A 22,345-nucleotide genomic window follows, 5' to 3' on the forward strand; every position below is an offset into this window, starting at 1 on the left:
TTATCATCCGAAAAAATAAAAGAAGTCTAAAACAATGCATTAAATATATCTAAAGTACAAATTACAAAAAATAATATACTATCCTTAAGATCTCTACTAATCTAATCTCTCGTCGAGTGTCTGTGATGTTCATAGATATTCGAATCATTCGCATACTCCGAAGGAATATCAGTCCATTCCATAGCACTGTACTCCTGAATATTCATCCCATAAGATATCCTCTCTGAATTGTAAGACATCTCAGATCTCTTATTCAAACTCTGACTTTTGAGAGGTATCCTTGGGATAATGTTATGGCTGTGGAGCGGTCAATCTAAATATGTCAGCAGCAAAATCTGATCTGTAAGATGCTCCAGACTGCATAAAATAGTAGCCACTGGGAGATGATGTCTCGAATGCACCATATCCATATGGATCATAAGTTGTCTGTGGGTGATAGGATCCATTATGCGAGGATGATCCAGATACATTCATGAATCTTACTCCACGTGTAAGGTCATCTGAAGTTGCATCATGTGCTGGACAATCTTTGGAAAGCCGTCGTCTATATGAAATCATATCCTTGCGGGGTCTATCATCTCATGTACTATGGTCCTTATCTTGTGTGGCATGTGTAAATTGAGACTCATCAATGAATCGAATACCACCTTACGGTAGCATCTCATGAATAGTGGTCTTATATCTTCCAATCTTTTTTTGATCATTAGATTCATGACTACTATCATCACTCTTGTTACAGCTGGTCTCCGAATTTGAGTTAGCTAATTTCTGCACTCTCGGATGCTGCAACTGTCTTTGCGAGAAATTTATCTTTTTGAGCTCTTTCGGTGCCTCTCTGTTATTGACTTTGCTGTATCTGGGAGGATGGATGTCTTCTTTCTGCTTGAGAGGATCGGCCTCGTTTTAACATTTTTCGCTCAAACATTTAGGAGGATGTCTCGGACATGGAGTCACGTGATGACTGACTCTCCTGTGATCCCTCAGGCTTGGGCTGATCAACTGGAATCTTATGTGGAATATTTATATCTGCCCACTGTCCTGAATCTATCCTGATCTTTCTATCTACCGTACTGGTTAGTTGTGGAGGGGATCCTGGCTCATCAAGTTTCAGTTCCTGCTGCTCTTTTGTAAGCCATCCAACCATCAGATCCTCATCATCAATGGCATAATTATCTATTGTCAGATCAGTGTACTTCAGCTGTACTTCATTCTGAATGCATTTTAGCCTCAATCTTAAATTATATTGCACGTATACAAGATCATTGAGGTATTTCTATGTCAGATAATTTTTCTATTTGTCGTAGATAAGGACGAAAGTCGACCAATTGCACTCACATCTCTTAGAGGAGACCGTCTGGGAAAGAATGCGGATGGTCATATTTCAAATTTTGTGCGGACTCCAAAATGAATCCATCATTCAGTTGCAAGAATATTAAACAAAATTGCATATTAGATTTCATGATATTAGTAGGCATGTAATGTCAACAAATTTCTCAGTATTGATATGTAATTTATCTGGATTTATTTTCTTTTTACTTATGACAACTGATGAGACTCTAAAGCTGTCGTCCCCTCTCTAAACTATTTTATTTATGAAAAATATATATATTAATTAATAAATATATTATTTATTACAGATCGAATTAAGTTAAATGCTCACATCTTAATTAATCTAACATATCTCTTGTAGACACAGATGCGATTTTTGAATCAGGCACCATCGTATATATCACATTACAGAGAGCATTGAGAAGCTTATTATTCATATTTATCCTAGGTATGGTATACTAGAACCTCGGATTCAAATAGTGAGTTGAAAATAAATTTTACAAATAATTAAATAGACTTATATAAGTATAAGAAAAGAAAAATTTTGAGATACTTTTTGAATTCGTGCTTACCGGCTAGATGCAACTCCCTATCCATCTGATAGTAAGCTGAAAATAGATTTCACAAATGATTAAGTAGACTTATATAAGTATAAGAAAAGAAAAATTTCAGATGATTTTTGAATTCATGCTTACCGGTTAGATGCAAATCCTTATCTATCTGATAGTTCCAGCGGTAATGAATGATGTTGATGTATTTCTGGATATCTTTTGGATCTATCTCACTAATCTATTTTTTCATCCTCTTCATGTGATACAAGAAGTCTATTTGGGGGTATCTTTTACTATCCACGATGCGAAGCACCTCATATAATGGTTTGATAATCTTCGCTATTTTATCAGCCTATTGTCAGAATGATTGGCTGGTCATCAAGTTTTTCACTTGACTTTCATCAGTATCGATCTTCGCATATCTGCTTTTCTATCACTCGATACTGACAAACATCTGACGCAAGGCTGTTTTCTTCTGCAGAACGCTATTAAATGCTATGCAGTTTGAAGCAAATCATGTGACATCCGATCTTAAGATCTCTCCTCTATTATATTTCCGCATCAATGACAGGATCTATATATGATTGTAAATAAATCTAATAATAGACTGGGCTAAGTCCACTATTTGCTGCATTGTACGAAGCTTCTCAATATCCATCAACATGAGGTCAATGCAATGTGCAGGATATGATGTCCAATAAATATGCAGTCGTTGCTCCATCAGCAACTCATTGACGGTCTTATATTGCAGCCTATTATTTGTGATGACCTGCACGATATTCTACTCTCCTAGTGAATCAATCACCTCCTCCATTAGTCTAAGAATATATGCGGTATTGTGCATCCCATCTGAAGCATAATTGACTTGTGAAAAAATATTTTTCCATCACAATATGTCAAGAAGTTGATGATACTTTGTCTAGTAAGATGGATCCAACAATCATACATCACTGTCAGTCCGTAAATAGGTAATTTATTTTTGTAAGAAGAAATTCATCTTTCTAAATCTTTCTTATTACTATCAAGAAGCTGATCATAGATTTTTCTAAGTGCCGGGGGATCTACACCAGGCCTGCAGCTTGTATGGCTGAAATGACAGATCGATAGTAAGTATTGCTCGCTGCATTCGCTGGAATGTGACTGAAATAAAATTATGATCCAATAGCTCGCCACATATTTTTCTTCTTATCCTTCCTCAATATAGTGTCAATTTTTTGCTGTTTTGAATCCTTATGGAAAAAAAAAATCTGTGGATCCAAATCATGGATGATGGTTCCTACTAGAATGTCTCTGGAGGACCTTTTATTGTCAAAAGCCACCAACATCGATGAAATACCGTCTGCCTCTACTGACTGGCTTCCTGACAGAGGTGGTCTTCTTAAACTCGGACTCTCTCCCAATAATCATAGAGTCGAATTTTGATTCATAGAATGATGGTCCAAATCGTTTGCTATATCTAACCATCTCCTCCAGCCAGTACTGATCATCCAGACTCGTCTGAATGATAGCCTCAATCTGTCTCCTTGTTATCTAGAGCGGAGGCCTCTGATTCTCTGGAATGATAAGAAGGTGGCTCTCTAATTCGATAGTTCATTTTTGTTCTCTTCTGTTTTGTCCTCTCCTTCGTTGCTTTAGAATCAGCGAAGTGCTTTTTCATGAGCTGTCGGATCTTCTGTGAGCATTTCCGACACATGATCACATCAGAATAACCACCAATTAAATACTGCTTCAATCTAGTCATCCCTCTCTTGAACTATGTGCTGTATTATTTGCATCTCCAATGGTGTCGAGCTGAGAGTATCTCATCATGCTAGCAGTCAATGTCATGCTCCGGCTCTTTACTTATTTCTATAAATTTAACAAAGCACGATAGTTTAATAATTATAAATTTTTTTTAAGAATACTCATTTTTCATAATTTTTATTTATATATAAATTTTTAAATTTTTAATAATAATTTTAAATCTCATAAATTCAAAAAATATGTTATGTGCTTCAAATAATAATTCTGAATTAGTTAAAATATATTACTAATTTTATATTTTATATTTTTTATATATTTTTAATTATTTAAATAATTAAAAATTATTTTTAAATTTTAAAAAATTTTAAAAAATATTTGAGGTTAGATCCAAGTAGAAATATGTCATGGATGCTACATATATTTTTTTAAGTCCATTAACATGCATTAGATGTTATTTATTTATTTTATTCAAAATTAAGCTTAGGCTCTATGCATATTATGCATCAAAATCTTTACAATCAAACATAAAATCTATACTGAAAGTAGTTTGAATCATCCTAAACAATATTTTGATTTTATAATCTTTTTGAATTTATTTTTTAATAATTTTTATTGTGAAAATATATATATTTAAGAAAATAATTAGCGAAAATTAATGATTTTAGTTTCATCGTATAGATCATCCAATGATCTATAATATAATGAAATCATACCAAAATTATAAATTTTGATATGATTTTTTCTTATTTTTCTACTTATCATTTTTTGATCAAAAAAAAGATGAAAAATAAAATATTTAGTGACAGAATGATGTATTACCTTATTTTCGGTAGAAATATGTCATCTTCTTGAAGTTGTGAAAATTTTTTGAAAATTTTCCTCTTTTTTTGGGCTTTGTTCGCGTGTATTGTCGCCTCATTGAAGCCTGAGAGCTTCTCTGGCTCTTTGCCTTTCATTCAAAAGGTAGAGAGCACCAAGCCACCAATTATTGGTAGCCCCCACCCCACAAACACGCCCCCACGTTATCGATACAGCTTGGTTCGGGCCTGAATCGAGCCAAACCGAGCCATACCGCTCGATTTTGGATGGTTTGTCCGTGAATCGTACCGAATCGACTGGTTCAGTGTAGTTCGTGTCATTTTCCAAAAATTAGGGCCGAATTGGACTGGTGGTTCCCCACTGGTTTGGTTCAGTTCGGTATGGGATGTACTTGAACTGATTTGGTATGGTTCGCATCATTTTTTGAAAATTAGAGTCGAACTGGACCGATTCCCCACCCGTTCGGTTCGGTTTAGTTCGATACGGGATGTACCGGCCGATTCGGATTGATATGGAATACCTTGATTGTGACATTTATATTTTTCATAGCTCTTAAAGATTCAAATTGGGTAATATTATTTGGGAAAGAACCTAAGCTAATCTTAGAAGTCATTGGACCTAAAATATGTAGGCTTGGCTCGAGGAGTGTAGAACCTTTTTGTGCAAGCCCTCTGAAATTTTATTGGGGGGGGGGGGGATGTGTTGAAAAATGTCCAAGTGTAATATAGCAACTTTGTGGTTGCTAATTTAGAGGATAGGCATATTTTGTAGATCTAAAACTAGAAGTTTAGGAGATCTTTTAAGGTTTGGGTGGATAATTTCAGTCACGTGGGCACATTTCAAGGTGTAGTAGTAGTTGAGTTGATCCTTTTGTGTTCGTTATATGTCTTCCAAGCATATTTTCCTTTGCTATGCATGTCCATGATATTTACTGTTGGTTGAGACATTAAGGTCCTCTTTGGGATTGCTATTGGCAATAGAGCTTTTCGAGCTTTTGAAAGTAAAACTTTCAAAAAGTAGAGTTTTGAAAAAAAAACTATTTGCTGTTTGGTAATCATATTTATCAAGTACTTTGAAAATTTAATATATGTTTGATAACTAAAATAAAAACGTGCTTTTGGTATTTTTAAATGATGGTAACAGACATCATGTAGTATTGTATAGTAAAAAATAATATAATATTATATATTAAAATATTATTATATTGAATAATATTATTATCATATAATATAACATAATATTGTAACATAATATAATATTATTATAATTATAATGTAATATAATGTAATGGATTATAATCTAATTTAATAATAGATGTGTTGGGTGTAAAACCCCCCAGCTGAAGTTCGTGTCAGGAGTGACCCCTCGGGGATTCTACTGACGTCAGACCTCCGACGACACCTCGCCGAATCTCTCTGGCGGCCGAGCCTCCGCAATATTTCCAAGTTCTGCCGACGGATGGACCCCCACCAACGTCGACCTGACTCACCACGACGGGCGGATTCCACCCAAGTTCGGTGGTGGTCGACTTCACTTGCAGACTTCGGCCGGACTCCTACAGGAGCCGGGCTCCGCCCACGACTCCGGCTGCGGGCAGACTTCGCCCGGACTCCTACGGGAGCCGGGCTCTGCCCAGGACTCCGGCTGCAGGCAGACTTCGCCCGGACTCCTACGGGAGCCGGGCTCCGCCCATGACTTCGGCTGCAGGTAGACTTCGTCCGGACTCCTACGAGAGCCGGACTCCGTCCATGACTCCAATCGCAAGTAGACTTTGTCCGGACTCCTACGGGAGCTGGACTTCGCCCGACTTTAATTGCAGGTGGACTTCGCCCAGACTCCTACGGGAGCCGGACTTCGCTCCTGACTTTAATTGCAGGTGGACTTCGCCCAGACTCCTACGGGAGCCGGACTCCGTCCCCGACGTCAACCGCAAAAAGACTCCGTTCGGACTCCTACGGGAGCCAGATCTCGTCTCCGACTCCGTCTGCGGGAAGACCCCGTCCGGACTCCTACGGGAGTCGGACTTCGCCCCCGACGCCAATTGCAGATGGACTCCGCCCGGACTCCTACGGGATCCGGGTTTCATCCCCGACTCCGATTGCAGGTAGACTCTGCCCGGACTCCTACGGGAGCCGGGCTTCGTCCCCGACTTCGACTGCTGGTAAACTTCATCCGGACTCCTACGGGAGCCGGACTTCGCCCCTGACTTTAATTGCAGGTGGACTTCGCCCAGACTCCTACGGGAGCCGGACTTCGTCCCCAACGTCAACCGCAAGAAGACTCCGTCCGGACTCCTACGGGAGCCAGATCTCGTCTTCGACTCCGTCTGCGGGAAGACCCCGTCCGGACTCCTACGGGAGTCAGACTTCGCCCCCGACGCCAATTGCAGGTGGACTTCGTCGGGACTCCTACGGGAGCCGGGTTTCATCCCCGACTTCGACTGCTGGTAAACTTCATCCGGACTCCTACGGGAGCCGGACTTCGCCCCTGACTTTAATTGCAGGTGAACTTCGCCCAGACTCCTACGGGAGCCGGACTTCGCCCCTGCCTTTAATTGCAGGTGGACTTGGCCCAGACTCCTACGGGAGCCGGACTCCGTCCCCGACTTCAACCACAAGAAGACTCCGTCCGGACTCCTACGGGAGCCAGATCTCGCCTCCGACTCCAGCTACAGGAAGGCTTCGTCCGGACTCCTACGGGAGCCGGACTCTGTCCCCGACTTCAGCAGCAGGAAGACTTCGTCCGGACTCCTACGGGAGCCGGACTTCGCCTCCGACTCCAACTACAGGAAGGCTTCGTCCGGATTCCTACGGGAGCCGGACTCCGTCCCCGACTTCTGCAGCAGGAAGACTTCGTCCGGACTCCTACGGGAACCGGACTTCGCCTCCGACTCCAACTACAGGAAGGCTTCGTCCGGATTCCTACGGGAGCCGGACTCCGTCCCCGACTTCAGCAGCAGGAAGACTTCGTCCGGACTCCTACGGGAGCCGGACCCCATCTCCAACTTCGACTGCAGGAAGACTTCGTCCGAGCTCCTACGGGAGCCAGACTTCGCCTCCGACTCCAGCTACAGGTAGGCTTTGTCCGGGCTCCCACGGGAGCTGGACTTCCGTCCTGAACTCCTGCTGAAGGTCTCGATCGAGATTCTTCGACAAATGATCCCCATCCGGACTTCTGCGGAAAGCAGACTCCAATCGAACTTTGGCCGACAAGTCCGGACCCTCTGGCAGGCCGCAGTAACGGCCACGACTTTGCTCCACTCCCTGCGGCGGATCCTACGCGGCTCCATCACTCCCTGGCAGGCCGCAGTAACGGCCACAACTCTGCTTTACTCCCTGCGGCGGATCCTACGTGGCTCCATCACTCCCTGACAGGCTGCAGTAACGGCCATAACTCTGCTCCACTCCCCGCGGCGGATCCTACGCGGCTCCATGACTCCCTGGCAGGCCGCAGTAACGGCCACGATTCTGCTCCACTTCCTGCAACGGATCCTGTGCAGTTCCGCCACTCCCTGACGAGTCGCGACAACGGACGCCGCTCCACTCCCCGCAACTGATTCCACGTGGCGAGCCATGGTGACAGCCACGACTCCACCCCATTACTCTTCATGATAAATTTCTCCTGGCTCCGTACGGCCCACGACGAGGCGATCATAAACAGTCGCTATCAATCCTTTGCTCCCCCCGTCTATAAAAGGGGGACCCAAGATACGTTATTCTCTAAGCTCTATTTTCTTTCCCAAAACTCTGTTAAAATTTTCGTTCGAGCACTCCATTCTTGTTGAGGCAGAGAACTGACTTGAGCGTCGGAGGGTCTTGCCGGAGCAACCCCACCTCTGGTTTAGACTTCTTTTGCAGGTCCCGACGGCGACCACGACTCCCTCGACTCCAGCTTCTCCGACGCAGGCGGATTTTTGCACCAACAAGATGATAATATAATAAATTATATTATATGTTTATCGTATATCATAATATTAATTTATTATTATTTTGTATTATAGTATAATAATATAATATGATATGATATAATATGTAATTATAAGATTTGTTGGTGGGCATTTCGATCATTAGAAAAAAATAATTCAATCAAAATAGTTTCTTGATATTTGCCGGAAAGCATTTTTGGGTAAAAGCTCCAAAATGGAGCTTTTCCGAAATAGACTTTTTCAGTTGTCTGGCAAAGTTAAAATAGCTTTATGATTTTTTACTAAATATTATTGCACCATCCAAAAGTGCAATTGGAGGGCTAGAAAGTGTTTTCTGGCACTCTGAAAGCTTTGCCAAATAGGGCCTAAGTGTAGCTATGGTTAAAGATATTTCTAGGATAATATTCTTTCTCATAATAAAGATTTATTAAGCTCTATCATGGTTTAGATCAAGTTGTTAAAATTCTTTTTTCCCCTGATCAGATCATGTTATGTGCCTTTATTTGTCTCTGAATTCTTTTTGATAAGAGTAAGATAAAAACCATTGAAATGGGGTATCTCTTAGCCATTAATTTTGAAAGGGCCTCATTTTTTGTTTTCACTTTCACAAAAGTTGCACTCTCTATTCCATTCTTCTTATTGTAAAATGCTTGTTCCTCTTAGGTATTTCTTTCACAAAATCCAATACGGCATTTAACTTACTCATTCCCATAAATCACTATATTATTTGCAAATATAAATTACCTTGATACATCTTGAACTTTAGCAGTGATCAGATCTATATCATTTGAATTTTAAAGAAAATATGCACATATTGCTGACCTCAATGCATGCTCATCATGATTAGAAACATGGTCGTTTCACCAAAATTACTTTTGACATTCATCAGTGCTCCAACATGAATGCCTTTCAACAGTTTCACTGTAGTACTTATCCACCAGATCACAATAAGGGCCTGTTTGGATCCAGAAGATCCTATCATTCTAATAAGATCTTTCTGGTTGGGGCTTCTCTTTTAGGGAGATTTGATCCTTTTTTCAAGGTGATTTATCTTATCCATAGGAGATAGGAATTAGTTGTTGCCTGGCTTTGTCAAATTCTTTGATCCAACTTGATTTCAATCTATTGGTAAACCATAAGGACTAGCAGAGAAGATCTTTCTGGACCAATGAGATCTGACTGGTATATCCCTAAATGGTACTATTCTTATATTTTCATATGCTTTTTGCTAGTTGGCAAAAGCCATATATATGTTTATTCCCTCTTTTATCCATATCTATCAATTGCATTTCTAGATGATAGTCTCCATTGTTGGGCTTTCTTTATTAACTTGGTTCTTTGAGATCCTTATTATTTATTGTAATGTTTTTTCTTTCAACTTTTCCCTTGACATCATAATGTAGCTCAAAAGCGCAGTTTCAGTATTGCTGATGCATTTTGGAACTTGACTTCTATCTCTACTCTTATCAACGGATATCAAAGCTCATGTTCGATCATTTGAATTATAACTGGCATAATTTTCTAGAAGCTACAGAGGCAATTGCGGCAATGATAAGCATAATCAACATTACTAAAAGAACTCAAATGTGTCAGAGAATATGCAATTAAATGCTTTCCATTGTCATTTGGACTAGGATATGGTTGTTAGAAACCATATTTCATTATTAGAATCTGTAGGTGAATTAGTCGAGAAGATTAAAAAATTTTAGGGTAAATTACAAAAATCCACTTAAGATTGGTCGAAATTACAGTTACACCTAGCAATTTTCAAAACCTATATTTACACTCTTCACGTTTTATGCAACCCTACAGTCTAACCCATGCTATTAGGCGGCTTGTTAATGTTAACTTGGACCTAATTGCCATATTGTAATAAAATTTTGAAATGATCGAAATAGCCTTAAACAAAGGATAAGAAAAAGCCAGGCCCCAATGCATGCATTCTCTTCAATCCAGCCAAAGGCTAGAGATGTCCATCGATGGCAAATTGCCGTGCTCGACAGGCAAGATTAGGGGAGGTGGGGTTTTGTCATCATCCAGGCCATTGAAGAAAGGGTCCTTGAGGAGCTCGATGGTGGAGGGTCGGGCGTGGGGCTTGGCGAGGCAGTGCTTGATGAAGGCCTCAGACCTCGGGGTCGTGGACCTTGCCCAAAGCTGTCGGGCGCACCTAGGCCGTGACCTTGTGGTAGATCTTGGGGATGCTGTTGCACTCATTATGGGGATCTCCAGCACGCACATCCCGAACGAGTAGATGTCCACCAGCTTTATGTACTGCTCGTATAGCTTTGGCGCCATGAACTCAGGCATCCTCGGTATCGAATGCGCCACGTGGCTCTTCCCCATGATCACTGCCAGTCCCAAGTCCCGGATCTTCTCCTGCAACCACCCATTAGAACATTGGCACCAGCATCGGTGTTTGCAGGGCCTTGTTTCACGGTCGTACTTGGTCGATGTTGCCGTTGATGAAGATATTGCTTTGGGTGAAGACTTCGAAGTGGGAGAGTAAAGAAATTGTTCATGAATGCCACCAATCCAATCCATTGATGCTCCATTCAACTCTGGAATGAGAAGATACAATATACTTTGGGGAAAAGGAAATAGAATACTATGTATCTTTAAAAAGCCAAAGAAAGAAAGAGAGAGAGCAAGCGAGGGAGCAAAATGAACAGATGTAGGTGAATTAGAATTACAAGTCACCACTCAAAATGAAGATGTTAAATCAAGAAATTACAAGCAAAAGTCCGAGCTTGATTTAGCTATAAACATTAAGGGGAAGAGGAAGAGGACTAGACAGTATGATTGGCTTCCAACAGCTAGCTAGCAAGAGGGATTGGCGCCTAACTTGGTGCTGCTGCTGTCGATGGCGGTGCTCTGTTGATTATGTTGTTGCTGGCATTGATGGCTGTGATGACATTAGTTGTGGTGGCCGTGGTGGTGCCATTCTTGATGGCATAATTGGGCTTGGAGGAAGAGGGGGCAGGCCTCAGCACTCTCATAAGGCTGGCAAAGGCCCAGGCTTCAGCCCATGTGGCGTGCCCCCTCGACCTCGTGCAGTGGCACCATGCACAGCGGCTATGATCGAGGACATTTTGCAGCTGCCGTCAAAATTGTCGGCAGGGAGCCAGTAGGAGATCATCCCAAACCCTCTGAAGAATTTGTCGTACTTGATCCGCTCCTTGAACCTCCGCTGTCGCTCATCGACCTCGTCGTCGACATCGTCCATGTGGAGCGACATCTTGGGCTTGGCCTCTCGATGGGGGATGGGACTCGACTCTTCGGAGGGTGCAGTCGTCGAACCCTGTGGAGATGTACTCAAAAAAATCCCTCAAGAATTTGTGGCTCCCAAACCGCTGGCTCCCGCTTGGGCTTTCCACTTCCTTACCTTCTCCTCCTTACCTCCTCCATGCTCTTGCTTTGGAGTCTTTGCCTCCTTAAGTGCGGCGGTTCCGAAGTCCTGAATGCATCTGCTCCATTGTGGCGCATGCATGAGCTCAAAGAGGAAGGGAACCGACTATTCCAGGTGAGCCCTTGTTAAAAAATGTGGAGAGTAATTTGGTCATTTTATAATTTTGTAAGTTTTTGGATAATGCCATTATATCTTAGGGGTGTAAGTATAGGTGTTTCAAACTATTGGGTGAAAGTATAATAAAGATAAACCTAAAAGGATTTTTGTAACTTAAAATTTTAAGGAGCCTGTGCTCTTGAAGCATAGAGTTCATTTAGTTGCACCACATGTATGTTTTCCTAGCTTGAATTTCTTCAACGAGTGCCTTGGTTTTGTCTTAGTTTTCCTCTATAAGATATACTGTAAGAGCTTTTATTTTGGAAAAGAAGGCAGCCTTAGAGACTTCTACCCTACTAGGCTTCAATCTTTTAGGGGGTGTTTGGTTCGCAATCGGAATTAAAATGGGAATAAGAATTGGAATGATCAGGAATCGGAATGGTCAAATCCTCCAAAACATTTGGTTCGTGATCGGAATCGGAATCGAAATTGAAATAAAAAATTGAATCCATAGAGGAGAGTAGGAATTGAGTTCTATATAGATTGAGTCATTCTCATTCCATCCCGGAATCGGAATCGGAATGGGACTCTTCCTAACCAAACGGTTGGAATGGAAGTCACCCATTCCGATTCTGATTCCAGACTCCCACTCCCCCCAACTAAACACCCCCTTAGTATTAATGATATTGATTCACTTGATAGCACTGTGAAGTAGATTGTTGGGTAAACTAGTCGTACATAAGTTTCACCTAATTTGGTGAAAGTGGCCATCGGTCATGTATCTAGTGAGGACAGCTATTTTTCAAATTTTAATATTTTAACTCACTTCATGATTGTGGATCAATATGGTTTTGGGCTAGGAGAGTTTCATCAATCTTCGCATGATTGCGGTCATTCTGTACTTAAATTGACATGCAGATGACTGCTGAGAAATTGATTTACTAGATAATAGGGCTTAAAAAGTATGTTTGAAACTACATTGTAAGGGAGGAAGGTTTCAAGTGGCTAGGGTTCTGAAAGTGGAGATCACAGTAATGTATGTTTTTTGGTCACTTAATAATTTAATATTTACTGAATTAAAGAAAGGTCATTGAGGATGACTAAGAATAAACACAGTGTTATTTCCAATGTTCTACGAGTTATTTTAGATAATATATTGAGTACTTTTGACAGGACCATGTGTAGGTTAATATGTTTTACATTCAAGTCATATTAGTTTTAGTACCCTTCATGACGCAAAATAACGCAAATGCTGCAATCTCGTTTATAATATGACCCTTTCAACACAACCACATTTAATTCTTATTTCTGGTATAGGTTGATGGAAGTTGCTTTTATCAGTAAAATCCATTAACAAGCAACTAAGTAGGAATTCTTGGCAAATGCAAATCCATAAGCTGACCCTGTATGGCTGGGACAAGGATTAATGGTTATCATTTTGGTGTATAGAATATATCATAGCTTCATTGCTGAGAATTTTCAAATATATAAACAGCATCATTGTTAAGAGAAAAAAATGTAATACAACTATTAATTCTCATAGTTTGTTTGCTTGTTGGAGTTGGTAAGCATATAAAAGTGCAAGTTTTTGCCAGTACTTTTAGGTTTTAACCTCAAGCATCAAATTGCTAGCAACATTTGACATCTGTAAGTCTGTAACTGCCAGTACTCTTAATTTTTTCCCTAAATATCTTATTGTATTTCCAGTCATGTGGTCAAAACTCAAGTAGTCAAAACACTAACTGGCACTCCGAGCATGGAACAGTCCACGCAGCCATCTCATCCGGTGATGGGAATTGTCACTGGTGCTGCCCAAATAGCATATGCTGCTCCTACTTACCAATCTGCGGCAATGGTAACCGGAGCTCCAGCAGTAATTGGAGCCATACCATCTCCTGCACAACCAACCTCAACCTTCCCCACTAGCCCAGCGCAGCTCACAAGCCAGCACCAGCTTGCTTACCAGCAGGTCCGACAGTTCCATCACCAGCAGCAGCAGCAACAACAGCAGCAGCTCCAGACCTTCTGGGCTAACCAGATGTTAGAGATTGAACATGCTACTGATTTCAAGAACCACAGCCTGCCGCTTGCTCGGATTAAGAAAATCATGAAGGCCGATGAGGATGTCAGGATGATCTCAGCTGAGGCCCCCGTGATCTTTGCCAAGGCATGTGAGATGTTTATACTGGAGCTCACACTAAGATCATGGATCCATACTGAGGAAAACAAGAGAAGAACACTTCAAAAGAATGATATAGCTGCTGCTATAACCAGGACTGACATATTTGACTTTCTAGTTGATATTGTTCCCAGGGATGAGCTAAAGGAAGAGGGCATTGGGATTGCCAGAGCTGCTTTGCCTACCATGGGTGCTCCTGCTGACTCGGGCCCCTATTACTATGTACCAGCACAGCATCAGTTGGCAGGCCCAGGGATGATCATGGGGAAGCCAGTTGATCAAGCAACCACAGCGGCAATGTACACTGCCCAGCCACCTCATCCGGTGGCTTACATGTGGCAGCAGCCTCAGCAGCAGCAGGCACAGCAGCAGCAACAAATGCCTGATAGCGGCTAAATATATAAAAAGGATAGAGAACTACTAAATGGCTCAGGAATTTTCAGTCCCAGGAAGGAAAGTTGTTCAACCAAATGGCATGTACTCATCTGCTGTAAGAGTGGTTGTTACGATTAGCGTTCCATTGACCTTTTGTTGGTTAGTAGGTCAAGTATTTAAAACCCTAGAGTTTTTGCCAGAGTTGAAGGGTCTCAATTTTTTGTACTGGTGTTTTATCTGAGCTGTCATTTTCTGACTTGGTAGGGAATAAAACATATTGTTCTTAATTTAAAACTGATATCCGTGATCTCTAGAGGATTGTTGTGAGAATCAATACTGGGAGTGGGGGACCTGGATTTTGGATCTTCAGACGGTTCTCGTCTGTTCAACGTACGTTACGATGTTAAAGATTGTGTTGTGGATTGCATGTGAAAACTTGCTAGTTAGTGCTTGCGTGGTTGATGTTATTAGGCATTTCTGTAGGTAACAGTGGTTACAACAAAGATGTCAGGGGATTCGTTCCAATGCTCGCATGCCATCAATGAGCATGCATTTCCGTTGGCATATTGTGTTTTTGTGAAGGTCAGCATGATTTGTCAAACATTACCAGTTTACTGCGTGTGTACATGATAAAATTTTAAAATTGTCTTTCAACAGGTATTGGCAAAAAGGCCCTTCTGCCTTGTATTTTGGTGGAACTAACTGAATAATTGCCTCTTGAGCTAGTGTGTCATACAGGAATCAGAGGCAGGACTTGTGAACTATCATACAATCTCCAATATTAAATATTTTTCCATGCATGAAATATTGAAGACTTCTTGGTAGAAAATTTAGGGAGACGTGTGATTGGAATTATTCCAAATAACTAATTGTGTTAAAAAGGTTATAACGAATAATTTGCTTGTCATGATTAGTAGTCGATTGCACAAAAAGGTACAAGAGGATTAGCATTTCTGTTTGTAGGCCAGCTATCTTTCCCATGAGTGGGAGCTTTCAGGCTAATCATCTATCTCTATCTGATCCATAAATCCTTTGGCTGGGGCTCCATCTTGACCATCCTCGATGCAAATTATTTGGATGAAAATATTTGAGGACATATGACCGGGACCTGAAGTTAAAACCTGCTTTTCTTACTAGTCATGGGCCACAGTGGCAATGCCCAAAGCATGAGAAGCTTCAAATCAGCCTTTCTTTTCAGCGAGACCCTATGGCCTGGTGATATCTATCCTTCCATATCTTTATCAACACTCATGCTGAGGCACAGTTCCTGTCAAAATACGGTGGCCAAGTCACCTTTTCGAAAGAGCTACTATGATGCACTCTAGGATTTTGTTGGTGCATTCATGTAAATCTTTTATTTTGAACATTTATTTAGCAACCAGTATGTTGACTAGCATGGTTATTTCATAACAATATTCAGAATTGCACTTTTATAAATTTATAAAAAAAAAAAGATTATGGGATTTAATGTACCATGCATGAAAAATCAATTTCAAAAAATGGATCAGGAATGGGAAACCTTATTGTGGATGTATGGTTAAACTTTTCATGATGAGAATGTAATTACAACAGGAATCTGTTGATTAGTTTAGCATGTTGTGGAATTATATTATTTTCATGACGATATATTTGAAAAGTTTATAAACATTTGGAATACCTTTTTTTATTTAATTCAAACTGGTATAGAATTTGTTTGAAGTAGTCTTTGATTGCTTTGATATTACTAAATCAGTCGTACCTCATCCCACTAGCTTGAGTGGCACATGACAGATGGCTGCACATTTTACGAGGTTTGATCCGTAGGATATGCAAAATCTACTTGAGATATTAATTTTTTCTAGATCTTGCATAACATTAGGATGACGACGGTTGAATTTGTTTTAGCTATTTAAAATTTTAAATATTTTTTAATTATTTTAGTTTTACCACCGCTTAATATTATGTAGGATCTAGGAAAGATTCATATCTCAAGTAGGTCTTGTATGTCCAATAAGTTAAATCTTGTAGGATGTGTGGCTGTCTATCATATGCTACTCATATACTATAGGTGTAATAGATTTAGAAAAAAGAAAAATTACTAAGATTAACTTACAATGCATGAAAAATCAGTTTCAAAATATGAATCAAGCATTGGAAAACTTGTTGTGCATGTAGGCCAGACTTTTCATGATGAAAATGTGCTACAAAGGAAGTTGTTTATTAGTTTAGCATGTTGTGAAATTATATTATTTTATTGATAATATTTTGAAAGTTTGAAAACATTTGAAATACTTCATATACATGGTTAAAAAATCATGTGGAATTGATTTAAAGCAGTTTTTGATCACTTTGATACTACTAAATTTGTCGTATCTTATCCCACTAACATAAGTAGCATGCAACAGATGGCCATATGCAAGGTTTGACCCATAGGACGTGCAAGACCTACCTAAGATATTAATGTTTTCCTGGATCCTGCATAACATCATTAATGATTGTTTTCACTGTAAAACTTTTAATATTTTCTAGTGTTTTATTTTCACTATTACATTATGTTATGCAGGATCTAAGGAAAATTTAATATTTAAGATAGATCTTGCATGTCTTATGGGTCAAATTCAATACGATGTATTGTCCTCTATAATGTGTCACTCGTACTAGTGGGATACGGTATAATAGATTTTTAAAAAAATATGATTAAGTTTATTTATGATGCATGGGAAGTTAATTTCAAAATATGAATCAAGAATGGGAAAACTCATTCTATATATTGCCTAGATTTTTCATGATTAAAATTGTACTTCAAACAAATTTGTTGGCTAGTTTAGCATGTTGTGAAATTATATGACTTTAATGATAATATTTTTGAAAAGTTTATAAACACTTTGGTGTGGAATAGGTTTAAAGTAGTCTTTGATTCATCTGATAGTATTTGTGACAATTCAAGACCTCATCCAAAAAGTTAACCAAAATGTTCTTTGGTCTATGTTGCTGCACCTCTCCGATGAGGTGTGACGTGGTTGGACAGCTCGAGTCGACTACAAAGCTGGAGTAGACAGGTGCCCATGGGGACTCAGACATCTGCAAAGAAAGTTCACATACATCAGAGAAGATGGTTGGAGGTTCTCCGATGGGGGATCCTCCGATAGTTAAGTCAGAGAGTATTAGAGAAGAAGAACAGTAAAGGTAGTGAGAATAGTGGTCAAGATTAGGATCCTCTCTTATTTCTTCTCTCTTTTTTTTTATAGGGTAGAGCCTGCCAGGTGGTTAGCACCTGTTGGAGCCAGAGTAATGGCTATCAGTGCCAGAGTAATAGGTGTCAGCAGGTTGTTACAGGATCAGTTGTCACATCTAGGAAAGTAGTGGGCTATTGCAACAGAATGCCAACTCAGTAAAATCTGTGTGCCAAAAAACTCATGAAAATGTCCGATCCGGAGGATGGCTTATAGGGAGCTAGGGGCGAAAATTAGGTGAGGTCAGCTAAAAGCCGATGATGCTGACTTCATCTATGCCCCCACCTTGTGGTCGATCATATGTCGATGATGTAGACTTTGGTCATTTGCCGATGATGCCATTGCTGCGTAGTGCACAACTGCTTGGTTGCCCACGTCATGATGCCAGGTGTCTGCCATGTCTCCATAGATTGGACACATCATCAAGCAGGCCAAACTTGGCCCAACACTTGTCCCCCACTTTTCAGTACGAAGTATTTCACAATGGAAAGTAGTTCATTGGCCGACTTTCGAGGTCATGTGCTACGGTGAGCTCTTTTGCCTTTGTGAAGCTTCGCTTTTCGGGTTGAAGAGGTTGGACACCACGTCAGGCATCATCCGATATGATGTGAGTTTGACTTTGATAGATAATATTTCATGACATCGGCAATTTACATTGGGTTGTCGTCGAGGTAGCGCTTCAATTGATGTTCACAGTCATCAGGCACTTTTGGGTCCGGTCATGATTTGGCACCTATATAGGCACAATCTCTATTACTGAGCTATCGCCTGTCATTCTACATTGATTATCGATTAAAATGTACGAGAGGGCATGTTGTCTGAATTTGAAAAAGGCACTGACATATCCTTTTCGCAATAATGTCAATACAGGATTTGAGGCATCCTAATGATTTCAAAAGAGGCAGTTTCTAGTATGCCAACTTAACTCACCGAATGATGCCGCATGGCGATGCCCTAGGTGTCGGATGATAGGAATGAAACAATCTTGATTGCTGGTGCTCCCCTATTTAATTTTGTAACCCGAGCTTGACTCCCATTTTTCTGCCATTGCTACTACTCTTGCTTTTGAAGTTCTTGCTGCCATGGTCTTCTTCCTAGATAGCTCTTGAGCATCTCTTGGTCAAGTTCTTGGTAAGAAACCCCTTAGCCAATTCCTCTTCCTTCTTCCTTGCTTCTTTAAGCTTAGGTTCTGTAGTTTCCCTATAATTTTCTTTCTCGGTTCCATGGCCCATTGTGGACTTAGGATGGATAGCAATCCCGAATCCTCTAGTCCATCTGAGGTAGCCCCTTAGGAAGATTTTGATGAGGCTCCTCATGGTTGGGGCTGGGCATCCTTGGGACCCGACCATGAAGAGTCCCATCTTACTAAATCCGACTTAAAAAAGTTTCAAATTCAGTATTTCATTCCTTCTTCATTTAGGTTAGTAGTTCTAGGTAGAGATGATAGGGTTTCAAAACCTCCAGAGAGTTGTGTTGCCTTCTATGAGGAGACACTTCTCTCTGATTTTTGATTTTCTTTGCATCCCTTCATTTGCAAGTTTTTAGACTATTACAACATTCTTCCTATCCAGATAGCTGCAGATGGGATTAGGACTCTTATAGCATTCATTTTGATCTGCGACATCGTTGAAGTTTTTTCTCGATGTTTGCTTTTTCAATCTCTTTTTTCATTAAAGAAGCACCCCTATGATAAAGATTAATGGTACTTCTCCCCTCGACTGAAGTGCAAGATCATAGTTGATCTTCCATCTTCAGTCCATAGTTGAAAAATTAGGTTCTTTTTTATTTTTGGACCAATCCTGGGGTTTTAAAACCATCTGGGGTAAATCACGGTTAGAGTCGAACTATAAGAAAGATCCATTCGAAGGAGACCTAGGCGGCTATAATAAATTGGTTGGAATTCACGCCACCCAATTTTTTAAAAGAAGATGGTGAGAATCCAGTTGTAAAACCACCTCACCATGTCGCACTGGCAGTCATCTATGCATAGCACTCCCAATGAGTGAATTGTCAGGGAACAACCTCTCCGATCGCTGTCGTTTATCCATATCCAATTGTTGCACTGATGGAGCAAGTTCAAGTATTTGCAACTGCTGTACAGTAACTACTGTAGGATAGTGCAGCGAGGACACAAGTTCCTCCTGCAACTCTATCTTAACAAAGCCACTGGACCCACATAGAAGGGTTCGAACGAGGGCACTAGCACTCGAATGTGGCTCAAGTCTCACACTGACGGTCATGGTCAGCCGAACCGGCTCCATGCCACTCGCCTCGACAACCTTGAAACCTAAGAGGAGATGATCAAAGATATCGATTATCGAAGCCGTCCAAGGAGGACTCCACCACAAGCCTCTCCCCATGCCGGCACTATTTTTGACATAAAGATAACCTTAAGAAGAAGGTTTAGGAGTTGGAACGAAAGATTGCTAAGTTCTAGTCAGAAGGTCGTCAACAAAATGATAGCTTCAGTTTCAACACCTGACCACCATTCTCCCAGGACATTCTAAGCGAACTGATCCCATATGGATTCAAAATGCCACGATCGAGCCATACGATGGCTTGATCAATCCACTCGATCATCTAAAGGGCTACCAAGCCCCCCTTATGATGCTATAGGGCACATCGGATGCCCTCCCATGCCTTGCCTTCCTAGAAACTCTCAAGAAGAGTGTCAGAGTCTGATTCTCTAGCCTCTCATGAGGATCGATCCACTCCTTTGAGCAACAGAAAATATAGTTCATGATGTACTTCAGCAGTCAAAGGCTACAGTTGAAGAACAATGACAACCTCTTCTCCATTGAGCAAAAAAAAGGAGAGTCGATAAGAGATTATATGGCATGTTTCAACATCGCCACCCTTGAAGTCTATGACTTCAATGAGTTCATCACGATGTTAGCGATGAAACGAGGACTCAGAGATGAATACTTCATTTTCTCCCTCAACAAAAACTTTCTAAGGAACTACGTTGATCTCCTTACTCGAACATAAAAGTATGCTCAAGCTGAGGAGAGCAAAGTCCTTCACCATTAAGAAGAAGGGAAGAAGAATGGTGAGAAAAAAAGAAACTATAGAGAAGATCGCACAGCCCACGAAGAAGATCGTGGAGCTTGGAAGGAGGGGATAAACTATTAGAAACTAAGGGTTGATTGATATGTATAGTTGAAGGATAAAATAAAATTTTAATTAATCTTATAGTAGAATAAAAATTAATTTTTAGATTAATTAATCAAGATCTCATCTCGTATCAATCTTAGATCCCTCATAGTTGTTAAGATTAAGATTAGAAGGAAAGAAAGATCAGATCTTCACCTTTGCACAGGTAGTTCTTCACAGTAATCTGATGATCATGGATATCTTCACGATTCCTTTGAAGCTGCATAAATATCTGATCTCTACAGGCATCCACACGAGATTATCGTCTGATCAGAGTACCTGATCTTACTGGAGTGCTAGCTCCTTTATAGAGATCCTCTTTGATGATGGAGTTATTTTTTCTCTTTACTAAAAATTCTTCTCAATGATTTTAGTATTTTTTCTTCATAGATCATGCTTTACATGAATAGATTGTTGGAAATTATGTCCTAAAGCTAATCTTTTTATGATTGTGCTAATTATAAATGTATATGAATTGATAAATAATAAAAATTATTTAATATTTTTCATTACAAAGTTATATCTTCTAATGAATTTTTATATTATGATAAAATTCTTAGGACTACTTTGATCGATAAAGGAGAATTTATCGTGTAGTCCTTAAATTAATTCATGACCAAATGATATGCTATTACTAGGATGATAGTAATATCAAGTGTAGGTCATTGTGTGCCATATGTGTTGGTTATCCTCGTAACCAAATGGTATGGAGATACTGGTATGACATGCAGATGAGATATAGAAATATATCATCACTGAACGTGATCAACTGTGGAGCACTCTGCTGTCAAGGGTAGCTTGCGAAGGGTATGGATATAAGTGTCTCTCTAATCTGAGATTATCATGATGATTTACAAGCAATTCACTGTACTTTGATGTCGGACTAATTGAGTTTTTAATTAAATGATGAAAGATTTTTGGATATAATCAAGTACTTATCAAATCAGTACATGAGTCAAGATGGGATTGATCCCTCCGAATTAGTAGGAGATATGCATCAGTATATTTCAATTTAGCAAAGTCTAGGTGTGATGAATTTGAAAAAGATTGAAATACAATATGGATAACTTATCTAGGATTGATAGTTAAATCTTAGGTTATCCTCGAGCATTAGGGTCAAAGGGATGAATTGTACAGTAAATTTAATTGATGGTTAATCTTATGCAAAAATTATAATAAATTAATTCATCAAGTGTTAATAAATTAATGAAAGATTAATTAATAATTAAATTATTGATTAACTTAATTTGATTGAGCAAAAATGATTAAATAAAATCTAACTGAATTAGATTCAATTAGGTTTGACCTGATTAGGTTATGAGATGACCTAATTGCTAAGGAAGAATTGTCCCTGATTTGATCTGAACTTTGGTTCAATCAATTCTTAATTTGATTAAGATTTAATTAAAAATTTATGAACCTAATTAGATTGAGTTGCATATATTTTATTTGGGCTAAATCAGATGTCATTTGATTTGAATTTGTTGGTGCAAAAATCTGCTTGCGCCGGAGAAGCTGGAGTCGAGGGAGTCGCGGTCATCGCCGGGACCTGCAAAA

General features: G+C 40.0%; 1 protein-coding gene across 2 annotated transcripts in view; it reads left to right on the forward strand.

Annotated features, from left to right (window-relative positions):
* LOC105037226 (nuclear transcription factor Y subunit C-4-like) overlaps positions 1-14,721 on the forward strand; it is a 36,404-nt gene extending 21,683 nt beyond the window's left edge. For both annotated transcript variants that reach the window (XM_073246810.1, XM_073246811.1), the window contains one exon: positions 13,577-14,721. In XM_073246810.1, the coding sequence (XP_073102911.1) occupies positions 13,577-14,444 (868 nt within the window). In that variant the 3' untranslated portion in view covers positions 14,445-14,721. The remainder of the gene's footprint in view (positions 1-13,576) is intronic.
* The last annotated feature ends 7,624 nt before the right edge of the window (positions 14,722-22,345 follow it).

This window comes from Elaeis guineensis, chromosome 12, assembly GCF_000442705.2.
Source record: "Elaeis guineensis isolate ETL-2024a chromosome 12, EG11, whole genome shotgun sequence".
Classification (NCBI taxonomy): domain Eukaryota; kingdom Viridiplantae; phylum Streptophyta; class Magnoliopsida; order Arecales; family Arecaceae; genus Elaeis; species Elaeis guineensis.